Consider the following 14,706-nt stretch of genomic DNA (forward strand, 5'->3'; position numbering starts at 1 on the left):
AACAAAATAAATTGCTTGGATAGAAAATATGAACTGGCACTTTAAACCTAAAATAACTATGTTTGCCTTTACGTATGAAAAAGTATGGAAAGTGGTCACAGGAAAAAAGGCAGTGAACTGGTCACAATCACAGCTATATATAAAGTGATATCAAGGTCAAAATGTTTTTAAGCAATTTCAAACCCTGCTCCGTTTGTCAGTGAAAGTTTTTTTCTCTCCTCACCCCTCTTCCATATACATCTCCCTGCCCGGCTCTTAGCAACCAGGGGCGCTCTGGCTGGCGTCCAGCCCAGCTCCTGGTAACCAGTGACATCACTAGTTGCCAGGAGTCCTGGCCGGCATTCCGTCCTCATATATATTTCCCCATCTGGCTCTTAGCAACCAAAGCAGACAAGGAAATATGTATGCGGGCAGGATGCCGGCCAGAGCGTCTCTGGCTGCTAAGAACCGGGCAAGGAGATGTGAATGGCCCTTACACCTCTCCCAGCTCTTAGCAACCTGGGACGCTCTCGCCAGTGTCCACCCAGCTCCTTGCAACCAGTGATGTAATTTGTTGTAGATACACCTCTGCCAATGAAGCCACACTTGTGTGTGCTAGTAAGCTGTATGTGTCTCCACAAACACACAGGTACAACAAAGCAAGACACCACCATGCTCCACTTTACTCCCTCCCCCGAGATATTAGATGGAGGGCTGCTGGAGACTGGGCTCTTCCTTCCTCCTCCTACTCTAGCAGAGAGAGTTGGAGCTGTTTGTCATGATGACTGTCAGTGCTTGGGCAAAAAAAGTAATGAAATACTTTCCTGGGCAATGTATATTTGTTTGATCTGGATTTAATATTGAAAAAAATTGATAGTAATATATTGCCCGCATCCATGAAACATGCAACAAATGTGCATCATGCTGGCGATGCCATTCAGCGCCAATGGCACTACAAAAGTGTCAAGCAAGACGTGTGTTTTTGGTGCCAAAGAGTAGTGACAAATGCATTGTTACAAATGCATGAAGCTTGAAGCTCACAAAGGTCTACAAGCTTCTGTGCCACATATGCAGCATGTATTCATTTCAATGGGCTGCCCTAAACATGACAAATGTGCAAAAACCCAACTTGCAATGTTAGACTTCACAAGTGTGAATGGCTCATCGCAGCCCCTAACACCAGGGTGAGCAAAGTAAAATATTGCCCATGAATTCATATATATTTAATATATTTTCAGATTAAAAGTGTTAATGCGTAAGGCTCCACTCATATTTTAGGTGCAGCTAGGGAATCCCCTAATGCAAGCGGCAGCTGTCACCTATTCAAGTTAATGATCGAGTGACACCGCTGCATTTGAAAGCAGCAGAACGTAGGCACATGTCCAGCATCCATCGATAGTGGTTGATTCCTAACCACATGTAATGTATCACATATGATTACATGTGGTGTTCCGGCGTGCAAATGTAGTGGCTGTCACTCGATCATAAACTTGAATGGGTGACAGCTGCCACTTGTAAATGGCAGATTATGGATTCCTGCAGCAGGTAAAGTTTTTTGTTTGAATAGAGTGAGGGAGTGTTTAAACCTCTTTCTGGTTTCATTGCTATTGGGGACTCCTCTCCATTGCAGATATTTTTACTCACTTACTGTATCTGGGGCTCCGTTCCCTCACTTACTGTCACAGTGACAACGGTTTCACCAGACAGGTAGTCAGGGAAAATCTGCATTAGGGACACAAACTGCAATCAGAATCTGACAAGGTTCTAGCGTTCCCCTACTCTATTAAAAACAACCTGTGTTGCTGATGGAGGCTTATTCTTACTTCGTCGTGACAGTAAGTGAGGAAAACTCTCTCGAATAGATCCCCAGAGAGCAGTAAAAAAAAAAAATAACAACAGGGATGCTACTTTTTCCTGAGTAGCAAAAAAATAAAGTTTTAGCTAGACACACCCTTTAAGCATAGCACTCAGGGGTGTAACTACAAATCCAACTGTCCAGGATCTGCTGAGACAGTCTGCCTTTTAGGTCCATTGTCCCACCACATCTGTGTCTCAGGCTGTGTCCTGGATTTCAGCAAGGCATGCACATTACTGTGCATGTGCAGCATCTCCCATCTGTGTACCCTGGTCACCATGAAGACAGGATGCTGAGGCCATGGCATCAGGAAGGGATCACTTTCTGTGGAGGAGAACGTGGCCAGCTCTGCAGGCTGACTCCATTCCTGCACCAAACATGCCCTGGTCCTACCTCCCTCCCCAGTGGCACAGCATGCTTTCCTTTGTTTACACTGCACGCTGCTGCTGACACCATGGGAGGGATTCTCAAATTTAACTGGAAAAGTGGAAATACACATTAAGCTATTCCCCTTCAAAACCATTTGTATTTTATTGTGAATCAGAGTCAGGCCTTTGGGAATGCTTCTTATCATATTTAGAATTTCTTATAGGAGAGATTCAGTGAGCCCTCTTTGGGAATATCTCCTTTACATCTGCTATGTGTAATGTTCAGGAAAAGGATATCACACTTAACATAATTTTCTTTTCCCAGACATGTGTAAACGAACAGGCACTAGTACTTCCTTTCCTTACACTGGCATTAATTGTCTACACTTACTTAATAATCCCATTTATCTGCAGGGAAAGTATGTGTTCAGAGATTGGGGAACATCGGAGACCGGGTAAAAAAAAACACTACAGTACACTAATGAATTCTAAATACAACACCAAATGTGCTTTTTTAGATACCCCATAACTTGGTGTATTATGTAAAAGGAATGTATAGCCTTTTCAAAGTGTTGTTTAGATAAAGAGTCCACACGCATTGCAGAGACAGAAAATTGAGACAGAAATTACACTGAGCCACTGAGAGCTTTCTCCATTTGCTAATCAACCAATCTCTATATACAACACAATAACAAAAAGTAGTAATGCGCAAACAGCACACAGTTTGGTTCCCTGGACCTTCAACAAACCTGGATATAGAGCTGAAGCCCATTTAAGTCTATGACAGTTGAATATTATATTTTCTGGCCATTTTCAAGAATAATTTTCACATTTTGTTAGAAAAAGGTAATGGGAAGCTGGACAATACCTCCATGGGGGACGTACACCAATGAAAAAATGATTAGAACATGCCATTCAGCAGGGAGAGGATATTTCTAAGGCAGATTAAAGGGCAACATTTAAAATATACAAATTATTTAAATGGCATGCTTTAGGGATGCCCCAAACCTGCATGTGATGTTGTGTAGCAGTACAGTGCACTTTTTCAACCCCTTAGTGACACAGCTTCAGAAAATGTTTTCGTTCCTGGGGACTGGAGCAATTTTGCCATTTTTGCTATGTGTTTGCTTAACCATCATTTCTATCTTCCTCATGCATTGCACCTACACATATTACATACCGGTTTTGTCAATAGTAATGTGTAAATAATTAGTGTAGCTAACAGAAAGTAACTCATAATAAATAATTTTATTTGTCCTGATTTATAGGGTAGATCATATCTCTGGGATTTCAGTTTATTTTGGGAGTTATGCAAGCCGGCTTGGTGGCTGTCACAACACGGTGATCACAGGGATCAGCTATCGCATTGAGCACTGTGCTGTCACCACCTAAATTGCTGTTGAGGGTCTGCCTCAGACCCTGAGGGACCCATCAACAACATTAACTCAATGAGCGCTGGACCAGCTCTCATTGTGCTGCATGACTGGATTATTCCGTCACCAGTCATTAAGGAACTGAAAGACTGTGACGGAATAATCCCGTCATCGGCCAGGAAGGGGTTAAAAGTGACATTGTTTACAAACAACGGCCAGGCATGTTATTTAATGGTGGTAGTGACATTGTTGACCAAAAAAATGGTTATGACTATATCTGGTCAATAATGTTACCCAGAATCCCCAATTGTGTTTACATAGAGTAGCCTGCCGGGATCTGCCATTGTGTGGTGGGTGTACAACAGGTAAGGATTTTTTTTTTTTTTAATGGACAAGTACGCCCTTAAATAAAAATAAAACGACGTGGGATGTTCCTAAAAAAATATAACAGACCCTTAACCTGGGTGGCTAGGAAAGGGGGGGGCACTGAGCATACACCTTCCCTCCGTGAACCAGACCGGATCACAGGCCTTCAACATTGGTAGCGGGGGGTTCAGCCCCTCAGCCAGACACCTTGGCCCTTATGTTGAGGGGACAAGAGCCTCATTTAAACCCCACAAAAAGGGTTGTGGGGGTCTGCGGGGAACTTAGAATCTTGAAACACTCTTTAAAATAAGAGAGCCCCCATATATCCACCTTTAACACCAGGTAATTGAGTAAGGGGTAGAAATTAAAAAGTAGATTAAAACTACCACAATGTGAAAGATTTGTGTATTAAAAAAAAAAAAAAATCTGTGTCCCCCGATGTAAATCCAAAATCAATCATGTCATCCTGCAATGTAGATCCATGTCAAACATGATGACCTGCACACATGTCAACCTACTGCCCAACAATGTTCACCCGCCTCTACTGCCATTGCAAATGACAGATTGCCGGGTGGATGCTGTATGTAAACTAAATGGCATATTGGGTCAATTACATCACCCAGGATACCTGGCTGGTTTGTTTACAATACCTGCTGGCCAGGGATCTGTTATTTTGCAGTCTACCACTGCAAAATAGATTTCTGGACAATGTCTGTTTACAAAATCAGCCGGGCCCAACAAAAAGTTACTTCCTAAAAAGTGAAAGTCAAAATTTACTTTAATATACTATAATTTGCCTTTAAATTTGGCTTTAATAAGGCACAGAGAAAATCACAAAGTGTTGTAATTTATAGAACTATTCAGCAATTGCATAGGAAGTGGAACTATATTTTTGTAGCTTATGGATGGTTTAATTTATTGAGATTGTAATGACAATTTAAAGATAGCAGCGTGTTTATATACTTAAGCATTTTCTTTACCTTATTCAGAGGTTTCTTAAGCTAATCTGGGCTTGTAAAATATAGAAGGGTGGGGAGAAAACTCAAACACTTAATGGACATGTGCGATTCCTTTCGTTCCGAATTGAAATTCTGACACCCGGATGCATCACAATTTCCGACTAAAAAAATAATGAATCCGAACGTATCTGAATTTTTGAAAATGAAATTTTTTTCCCAAATGTGATTTGGAATGAACATTTGTTGTTAAACATTAAAAAAAAAGTGTGAAGTCCCCTCCCCAAGTGATACCAGAACCTTTAGGTAGGGATTTTAGAAGGAACGCCCCCCCCCCCAAAAAATGTGTGGGGTTCCTCCTAAATCTCTTACCAGACCCTTGATCCGAGCAGCAGGAGCGAGTGTGTGTGTTCTTGCAATGGTGTGGCTGGAAAAGCACCTTGTTCCCTGGAAAAGCATCTTGTTCCCTGGAAAAGCATCCTGTCCCATGCTGATGAGGACAAGGGCCTCTTCCCCACAACCCTGGCCCGGTGGTTATGGGGGTCTGCGGGTGGGCGGGCTTATCTGAATCTGGGTGCCCCTTTTCATAAAGATGCCACCTTCCCCCTTGTGAATGAGTAAGGGGTACTTGTTACCCCTACTCATTCACGAAATAAACATTCAAAATGTAAATAAACATACAACACAGTGAAAAAGTCCTTTATTTGAAAAAAAAGAAAACACAACAAAATGTCCATCAATGTAATCCATGGTCAATCATGTCCTCCAGCGATGTAGAGCCACGTCAATCATGATGAACGACGGCCGCCAACTTGCCAAAAGAAAAAAAACCTGACACCCGCCGGCCCGTCTGATCCCGATGAACACCGCTGCAAAATGACAGTTCTGACCCGGGAACAAGAACAACAACTCTGCTCTCGAACCGGAATAGCATTTGGGAGCTCCTGAATGCTATTCGGGAACAGAGTTGTTATGATTATGACAGTTCTGGTCCCAAATGTCCACAAAAGGGGCGGAACAAGTCCTGTGGCGTTTCAACTCGCTCCGTCCCCTTGTTGACATTCAGGTCAGAGCTGTCATTTTGCAGCGGTGTTCGACAGGATCAGATGGGTCGGCGGGGGTCAGGCTTTTTTCTTTTGGCGAGTCGGTGGCCGTAGTTCATCGTGATTGACGTGGATCTACATCACTGGATGATGTGAATGACCATGGATTACATCGATGGACATTTTGTTTGGGTTTCTTTTTTTTAATAAAGGAATTGCCAAAAACTTTTGTTGTGTTTTTTTTTTTCAAATACATTATTATTTTTTACATTTTGAATGTTTTTTTTAGTAAATGAGTAGGGGTAACAGCTAACCCTCACAAATTCACGAGGGAGGGATCTGGGTGCCCCCATTATGAAAAGGGGGAATCCAGATTCAGATAACCCCCTGCTAGCAGACCCCCACAACCACCAGGCCAGGGTTGTGGGGAAGAGGCCCTTGCCTTCATTGACATGGGGACAAGGTGCTTTTCCGGGGGGGGGTCTCCCCCTGGCCAAGCACCCTCTACATATCGAGGGCATGTGGCCTGGTATGGTGCAGGAGGGGGGCATGCTCGCCCCCCCTTTCCTGCTCTGTCAAGCTGCTGCTCGGATCAAGAGTCTGGTAATGGATTTTTTACCCTAAAATTTCTACTAGACTTAAAGGTTCTGGTACGAATTGGGGGGAACCTCCACACATTTTGTTTTTTTATTGTTTCTATGGACTGTCAAAATGTAAAAAGTCACTGATGTCACTTTGCTGCAGCAAAAAAATGCTTTCGTAAATACAAATGCATCCGAAATTAAAGGCAATTTCAGATTTGTCCAAATCCCAAACCAAATTGACTTTCGGACCCGAAAAGTGAAATAACGAAAAATCTGAAACTAAACAAAATAATTTTTTTGCCAGCACACATGTCTAACACATAATCTAATGCTGTAGTGATTATTCATAGATCCCTTTTGCAATGCAGGCATTGAATGATCATCATGGATGAACAGTTGCATACACTGGCAAACAAAAAATAAAGCTGCTGTGTACAAAATCTAATTAACTGTATTGTGCTATTTATTCCATAAAATCTGAGAAATTGTATTGTTACCAACCATGATACCAAGTTGCAGGAGAGTCTAAAGTTTTCTTTGCCTTCATCACTTCTTTATTTTTACCTTTCTTTTCTAGGAAAATAAATATGCATGTTGGTGCATACTGTTGCATTTGTCGGGAAAATAATTATCTTATTTACCCCCCACCATTTCTTAAGAAGTAAACTTCTGGACAGATGTAAGAATCAATGCAATTAAGAATAAAGAAAGTTCACATAAAACAGGCACGTATCCACAAAGTGGAATTTATTATCTTGACCAATTTTTTTTCACTTTTGCCCTTTTGCATTTCCTCAAGCTGAACATGCATTATATTGCCAAAAGTATTGGGACGTCTGCATTTACAAGCACATGCACTTTAATAACATCCCAGTCTTAGTCCGTTGGGTTCAATATTGAGTTGGCCCACCCTTTGCAGCTATAACAGCTTCAACTCTTCTGGGAAGGCGTCCACAAGGTTTAGGAGTGTGTCTATGGGAATGTTTTACCATTCTTCCAGAAGCGCATTTGTGAGGACAGGTACTGATGTTGAGAAAAGAAAAAGACAAACTCTGCGGTCGCAGGTTCTCCTCAGATGATTAAATAAAGGAAGAGGGCACACCTGGCTTCAGCAGCAGCCAAAAAGCTTCTTCTCTGCAGGAATACAGAAGCTAGTTGAGCGCTACAACCACTGCATCATCTTGCATGGGGGCTATGTGGTAAAGTAATATGTTCAAGTGCTCACAGTTACTTCTATTAAAGCCGTTCAATGTATTTGCCTTTACTTTTTGATTCTCCCTCATATGTACTCTCTCTCTCTCTCTCTCTCTCTCTCTCTCTCTATATATATACACACTATATTACCAAAAGTATTGGGACGCCTGCCTTTACACGCACATGAACTTTAATGGCATCCCAGTCTTAGTCCGTAGGGTTCAATATTGAGTTGGCCTACCGTTTGCCACTATAACAGCTTCAACTCTTCTGGGAAGGCTGTCCACAAGGTGTAGGAGTGTGTCTCTGGGAATGTTTTACCACTCTTCCAGAAGCGCATTTGTGAGGTCAGGTACTGATGTTGGACAAGAAGGACTGGCTTGCAGTCTCCGCTCTAATTCATCCCAAATGTGTTCTATCGGGTTGAGGTCAAAACTCTGTGCAGGCCAGTCAAGTTCCTCTACCCCAAACTCGCTCACCCATGTCTTTATGGACCTTGCTTTGTACACTGGTGCACAGTCATGCTGGAACAGGAAGGGGCCATCCCCAAACTGTTCCCACAAAGTTGGGAGCATGAAATTGTCCAAAATGTCTTGGTATGCTGATGCCTTAAGAGTTTCCTTCACTGGAACTAAGGGGCCAAGCCCAACCCCTGAAAAACAACCCCACACCATAATCCCCCCTCCACCAAACTATACACTTGGCACAATGCAGTCAGGCAAGTACCGTTCTCCTGGCTACCGCCAAACCCAGACACGTCCATTGGATTGCCAGGCAGAGAAGCGTGAACACATCTCCACTTCTCCAGAGTCCAATGGCAGCGAGCTTTACGCCACTGCATCCGACGCTTTGCATGGCACTTGGTGATGTAAGGCTTGGATGCAGCTGCTCGGCCATAGAAACCCATTCCATGAAGCTGTCAACGCACTGTTGTTGTGCCACATGAAGTTTGGAGGTCTGTAGCTATTGACTCTGCAGACAGTTGGTGACTTCTGCGCACTGTGTGCTTCAGCATGCGCTGACCCCCTCTGTCATTTTACATGGCCTACCACTTTGTGGCTTTTGTTCCCAGTTGCTTCCACTTTGTTATAATAACACTAACAGGTGACCGTGGAATATTTAGTAGCAAGGAAATTTCATGGATGGACTTATTGCACAGGTGGCAACCTATCATGGTACAACACTTGAATTCACGGAGCTCCTGAGAGTGACCCATTCTTTCACGTTTATAGAAGCGTCTGCATGCCCAGATGCTTGATTTTATACACCTGTGGCCATGGAGGTGAATTGAACACCTCAATCCAATGATTTGGAGGGGTGTCCCAATACTTTTGGCAATATAGTACAAGAGAAAAATCCCCTTGGCTGATTTTAACTACTACAGAGACTGTGGCGGGTTTAACTGGTAAGACATACAGTAGCTATGCCAGGAGCTTGTGTACAAACTCCCTGCAACCTTCATTGATTTTTCAGGAAATAGGCTATAAAACACCTTAATGTGCTACCAAAAGGACAACTATGATCATATTTTATTTCAAAGTTCTCACACCCCTATGAAAAATGCCCTAAAGTAGAGTTTCGATAAAAACCTTTTCTTTTTAAGCTTTGAATTTAGCATAGGGTTAGGTTTAATTCCCATCTGGGTCCCTGTTGAAGAGATTTCCTCACACTTCCTGTCCTAGTGATGTTGCAGTAAAGAAGTGAAAATCTTGTCAAAAGTGAGATGAAATCTTGGTTTACACTGTCACTCGAACTATTCTGATCCGTTTACTTGTAATCTAGTGCCAACTGGAAAATTTAGGATTTCTCCTGACCATCTGTCGCGATGTCAATGGTGACAAATTGTGAAGGCGAGTCTCTCCACTGAGGACAAAACAGCACTAGAAAGCTGACAGAGATTCTATCTCTTCCCTGCTCTACTGAACACTCAAAAACGTTTTGACTGGAGTTCTACTTTAAAGACTGAAATATTCATAGATATATCAGCCCATACCTACCATTTGATGAAAAAAAAACTGTGATATGTTGCCAAATCCTCACCATACATTAAAAACCGAATACAATAATACCTCGATTCACGAACACTTCTGTTCGCGAACAATTCGATTCGCGAACAGGAAGTTCGGCAAAATTATGCTTCCGTTCGCGAACTCCAAATCGGGTGACGAACACGACCGAGGCCATCTTCCCCGCTCTGACACGTGGTCGTGGCTTCTTCTAGTCCAGATTGAGGTCGCAGACAGACCTGTGCGCACTTGCTGTGAAGCTTTTTTGTGTGCTTTTTAGCACTTACAGTACTGTACAGTATTATGTTTTAGATGGAACCTTATGGGTAAATTTGATTCAGTTTGCGACCAGAATCATGGAACAAATTAAGTTTGTGTACCACTGTAAATTGTGCCAAACTCTATGGTCCTGTAAAGTAGCTTCCACCAACATATGGACAGCTTTGAGTTGTGTAAACTCCTATGCCAGATTAATTTATTGTTACTCAAACCCTTAAAATGAATGCGCGAAAGAACAGAACATTTTTTTCTTGTGGTTGAACTAATCGATTACCTAAAGTCTATGATCAAGGGTAAGACTGTGTTACTGTTTTGTGAAGAGCAGTGTAATCTAATGTGCCATATTAAGTAACAGGGACATTGAAGCTTCCTGTCAGAGGATACACATGGCTGGATAATAATCATGGCATGGTATCCCATCTGTAGTCCTACAATAGAATAGAAACTTGAGAAAAAAAAAGACAGACACTTATGGATTTACCCAATAAAATGGTGCAGAGACTAGATGTGTAGTTTACTGCAGGAAACTGATTACATAAATATAAATACATATGCCTCATGATTTCTTATTTATAAATGACCAAGCAATCTGTCCATGTGGCCTAAAAGAATGTTTCTTTCATTAAAACAATACACATGTGAAGAACATGTGTTCTGTATGGTAGGTAGGCTGCAAGCAAAAAGTATGTGTAAACCAAAACTGTAAATCATTTAGGCTAAAACTATTGAAAAGCAGGCTTTCCCTTTAAAAAAACAAAAAACTATTATAAATAAATATCCACAATCACAACCTTCAGCCAGAAATGTACAGATATCAGCTCTTTTATTTGAAACCCATCAGGAAGTCCTGAAAATAGAGACTTTGCTTTCATTAACAATGTCATCCCCTTAGGCCTGAGTAGAGTAATGCTATAAGCACTGTAGGAAGGATAATAGTCATCTTTAAAGTTGTGATTTATATAATTAATAGTTTAGAGCTTATGGTCATGAATAGTCATCACTGTATCTGTTCCAGGGTGGCAGTCCTCAGCAGCTCCCACGCTGCGTGTACAAGTGTTCATCAAGGAAGACATTTTTCTGTACCATGAACAGAGGCAAACATAATACTTAATACTGTGAACTAACTAAATAAAGTCTTATTCACCCGAACCTCACAGGCGGACGGCTGTGACAGTGCTCCCTCGAGCCTGTCTCCTTTGCCGCTGCAGCAATGGCATATCCCTCAGCCTCCTCATATCTTATAGACAGTGTATAGAACATGATGACTCTCTGGACCTTAGACCGCTGCAGCAGAGGGAGAGATGCTGGTCAGATGGAAAAAGTGCAACAGATTCCTCCGTCTACGCTAAACTGTGTGGATGGAAGAATCCCTGCTGCATCCAACCAGACTGTTCAGGTGTTCTGACAGCTAGCAAGGCCGACTAGCAAGATACTGAAGCTCGACCCAGCATGAGATTCCGCCATCCACACAGTTTAGTGTAGATAGGAGAATATGTTGCAATTTTTCCATCTGACCATAGAAGATCTGCAGATAATCTATAGGTGTATGGCTAGTTTTAGAGCTGGCCGATTCAGAGGATCAGGTGAGTATAATTTTTTTGTTTTTAACCTAGATACAAATGAGCACTTAACCCCTGCAGTGCCGGGGGAAGCCCCACTACAAGGGTTACAAATGCTTTTTTCCCCAGAGTTCTTCTTTAAGATCCCTTCTTTAGAAGATACCACATCCCTGTAAGAGAAGTAAATGGTTTACTTTTATCACACCTAGGACTGGGGACATAAATAGTTCATGTCTCTGGTATCAGTGAAGTAATTGATTGGCACTGGCTGAGGATTGGCTAGCAGGGCAAGACACGCTGGACAAGATTTTAGGACAGCTTAGGAGGACCTACAGCATAGCTAAATTTTCTGAGCACAACTAAGCTCGCCACGATCCTTTGCTGAAAAAAAAAAATGACCACTTCAAAAACGTACCCATTGTGCCCTGTCTAACAGGGAACTTAATATTTTCCATGGCCATAACTAGGAAGTACAATATGCACATACTTGTTCTTTGCATATTAAAAGTGAAAATTTTCCTTGTATAAAACAGCTGGAAGCACAGTTTCAGGACTTGTGTATTGTCAATCTTTCTTCTGATAGTAGCTCTATTAATGGTAAGGGTGTGTAAATGCACAGTATATGTCCCACAGACTTCCAGTGGTTCAAAGGGCCTGCGGATATAGGTGTTTTTGTATTTTGGTGCTCATTGCATGTATGATTCATATTATTAAGAATACGGTATTCGGTGTTTAAATGTAGAGTTGTATAGGACGGTGTAATGCAGCATGTCTATTTAATACATTTGAAACTGCTTTTGTAACTTTTTACAAGTTAATAGAAATAGATGTTAAACTCACATATGAAAAACACATGGTTAACGCAATACATTTTCACACCTAAAAGCATGTAGTTCTGTGCTTCTGAGGCCGGTGTATACCTTACCAAGGGTGGGCATGGACAACTATTGCCACCATATCCCTTCAACATCTAGGTTATACAGCTTCCATTGTGAGTTCAAACTTGTCTGTGCCCTACATGTATTTAATCTGCTACACAACTTATATATTTCCTATGTTTCTGCAATTAAGGCAGGACTCCAGGCACATACCAAGGAACTGACCGGAAAACAAAAGGCATGGCTCATCAGTATTCTGCTGCCCTTTCACTGTGCAATAAAATGCTAGCTGCAGAGAGTTGACCAAACAATATTGCCTTACCCCAGTAGAGAAAAGGTAATCAACCAAGCTCTGCTGTCTGGCAGGGCTGTGTATATCTCTGGACTGGTGTCCAGCATTAAATTCCCATTCACACCTGTGTGATTTGAAGCGCTTCAGTCATCGCATGACCAACAATGACAAAAAGAATCCCACTATTTTCTATGGGGCCCTTTCACACTTACAGGTTGCACTGCAGTGTGATTTTGAAAAAGCTGCTGGTACTTCTTTTGGTGCTATATAGTGCCTTTTAGGACCTGTATATATTACACTTGAATGGGAGCTCATGAAAGACACATGCAATATGCATTTTGGTTCATGACAACAAGTTCCTCCCCACACACACACACAATCCTATACTTTAGGTCACCTTCAAATGAATGAAAAAATGCATTAAACCATATGAAAAACACGCAAGAAAACATGCTAAAAATGCATGAAATTGCAGATGCACAAGTGTAAATAAAGTGTAAAATGGCCAGTCAGCAACCCTGGAACAGACAAAAAATATTCTGGGTGTCCAGCTCAAGAAATTAGCTAACTGGTACATTAGCAGCCCACCTGGAAACTGGAACAAAGTCTTTAATAGGGTACATTTAGAAATCTTAACAGCTTTGCCATTAGAAAGAATTCTGTAAATGAAGTAATTCAATAATTGTTCAGGTATGGTATCTGTATTTATGGCCACAGTTGCAGAAACAAGAAGTACAGTTTATGGGTTACATCTTTCACTCAACAGCCTCTTTCATAGTTTTTGTAGCTGTGCTACAGTATAAAAAGGCAGATAAATGAAGGAAAAAAAAACTCAGAACGATTCAGAGATTTTTCTCGTCTCCAAGAAAACCACATCACTAATCTAAATTTAATCTACAATCTAGTTGGATATCCCCCTCCAGATTCCAAGAAACATTTGTTATTCTTGAGGTTTCTGCAGCATTTAATGGCACAGCGGACAATGCTGTGATCATTCAGCTCCACTAGGGATCACCTAAACTGTGGCAGGAATCAGGTGTAGAGATGTGTTTAAAAAGTCAACAAATAAATAATTTTAAAAAGCAATCTCGCCATAAATAGCTTCTGCTTTTTCTGTATTGTCCCACCTAAGCGTTTAACTCCTTAAGCATTAAAACTGCCTGAAACAAATTGCCCTTTAGCAATGGCTGGCTTTTGTAGTTTGTCCCGAATGCCTTAACAGGCAATTTCCAGCCAATGTTAGATCCATTTCAGGCTAAAGACCAAATACGTTGCTCTTCATTAAGAGCATAAACTGGCTGAAGAGGCTTCCAGTCCTTGGCTCTTGTGCAATGAGATCTTAGTCCCACTTGGCTGGCGTTAGCTGAAACGCACACGGTAAGTCGAAATTTCCATTGGGTCTAAGCTGAGTGTTGAGTTGCTGCTGTTTGAAGGCGATGCTAGAGAATACATCAGCGTCAAGGAGGTGGGCTGCACGAGAGCCAACTCTAACCCATTAAACAGACTTCCAAGGGACAGCTAGAGATAACGAAAACATACATAGGCCATAAGACAATATTATGAGCCATCATAAGACATATCCACATTTAGGTTGCAATCACTAGAAGAGGAAATTTTGCACTGTTGCGCAGCATACATTCTGTGCACTATGTACACAGATACTAAAACTCATTTGATACATTTTTGTTCCACTAGCCTTAATATTCTCACTCACTCTTGAGTCCTCCAAGTACTCATAGTTTTCCTGGATACTTTTTACCAGCAGTTCTAGGTAAATCCATAAAGAATACATAAACTTCCAATGCATTAATATGGTTCTATAGATAGTAAGCTCAGAAACCACCAGGAGGCTGAGACTCTACAAAGACACAGACAGTCACTTCTTCCTGCTGACCAGATGTTCTAATTTGCAGATACAATTGGCTGCCAATTAGAAAATTCTGCCCAATTTCATATGGTTAATGGATGGCATGT

At 41.6% G+C, this 14,706-nt stretch overlaps 1 protein-coding gene across 2 annotated transcripts in view; it reads right to left on the reverse strand.

Annotated features, from left to right (window-relative positions):
• Nucleotides 1-13,421: 13,421 nt before the first annotated feature.
• MAN2A2 (mannosidase alpha class 2A member 2) overlaps nt 13,422-14,706 on the reverse strand; it is a 101,937-nt gene continuing 100,652 nt past the window's right edge. For both annotated transcript variants that reach the window (XM_018569876.1, XM_018569877.1), the window contains one exon: nt 13,422-14,250. In XM_018569876.1, coding sequence (XP_018425378.1) covers nt 14,092-14,250 — 159 coding nt within the window. In that variant the 3' untranslated portion in view covers nt 13,422-14,091. The remainder of the gene's footprint in view (nt 14,251-14,706) is intronic.

Source organism: Nanorana parkeri, unplaced genomic scaffold, assembly GCF_000935625.1.
Source record: "Nanorana parkeri isolate BGI_ZX_2015 unplaced genomic scaffold, ASM93562v1 scaffold1415, whole genome shotgun sequence".
Taxonomy (NCBI): Eukaryota; Metazoa; Chordata; class Amphibia; order Anura; family Dicroglossidae; genus Nanorana; species Nanorana parkeri.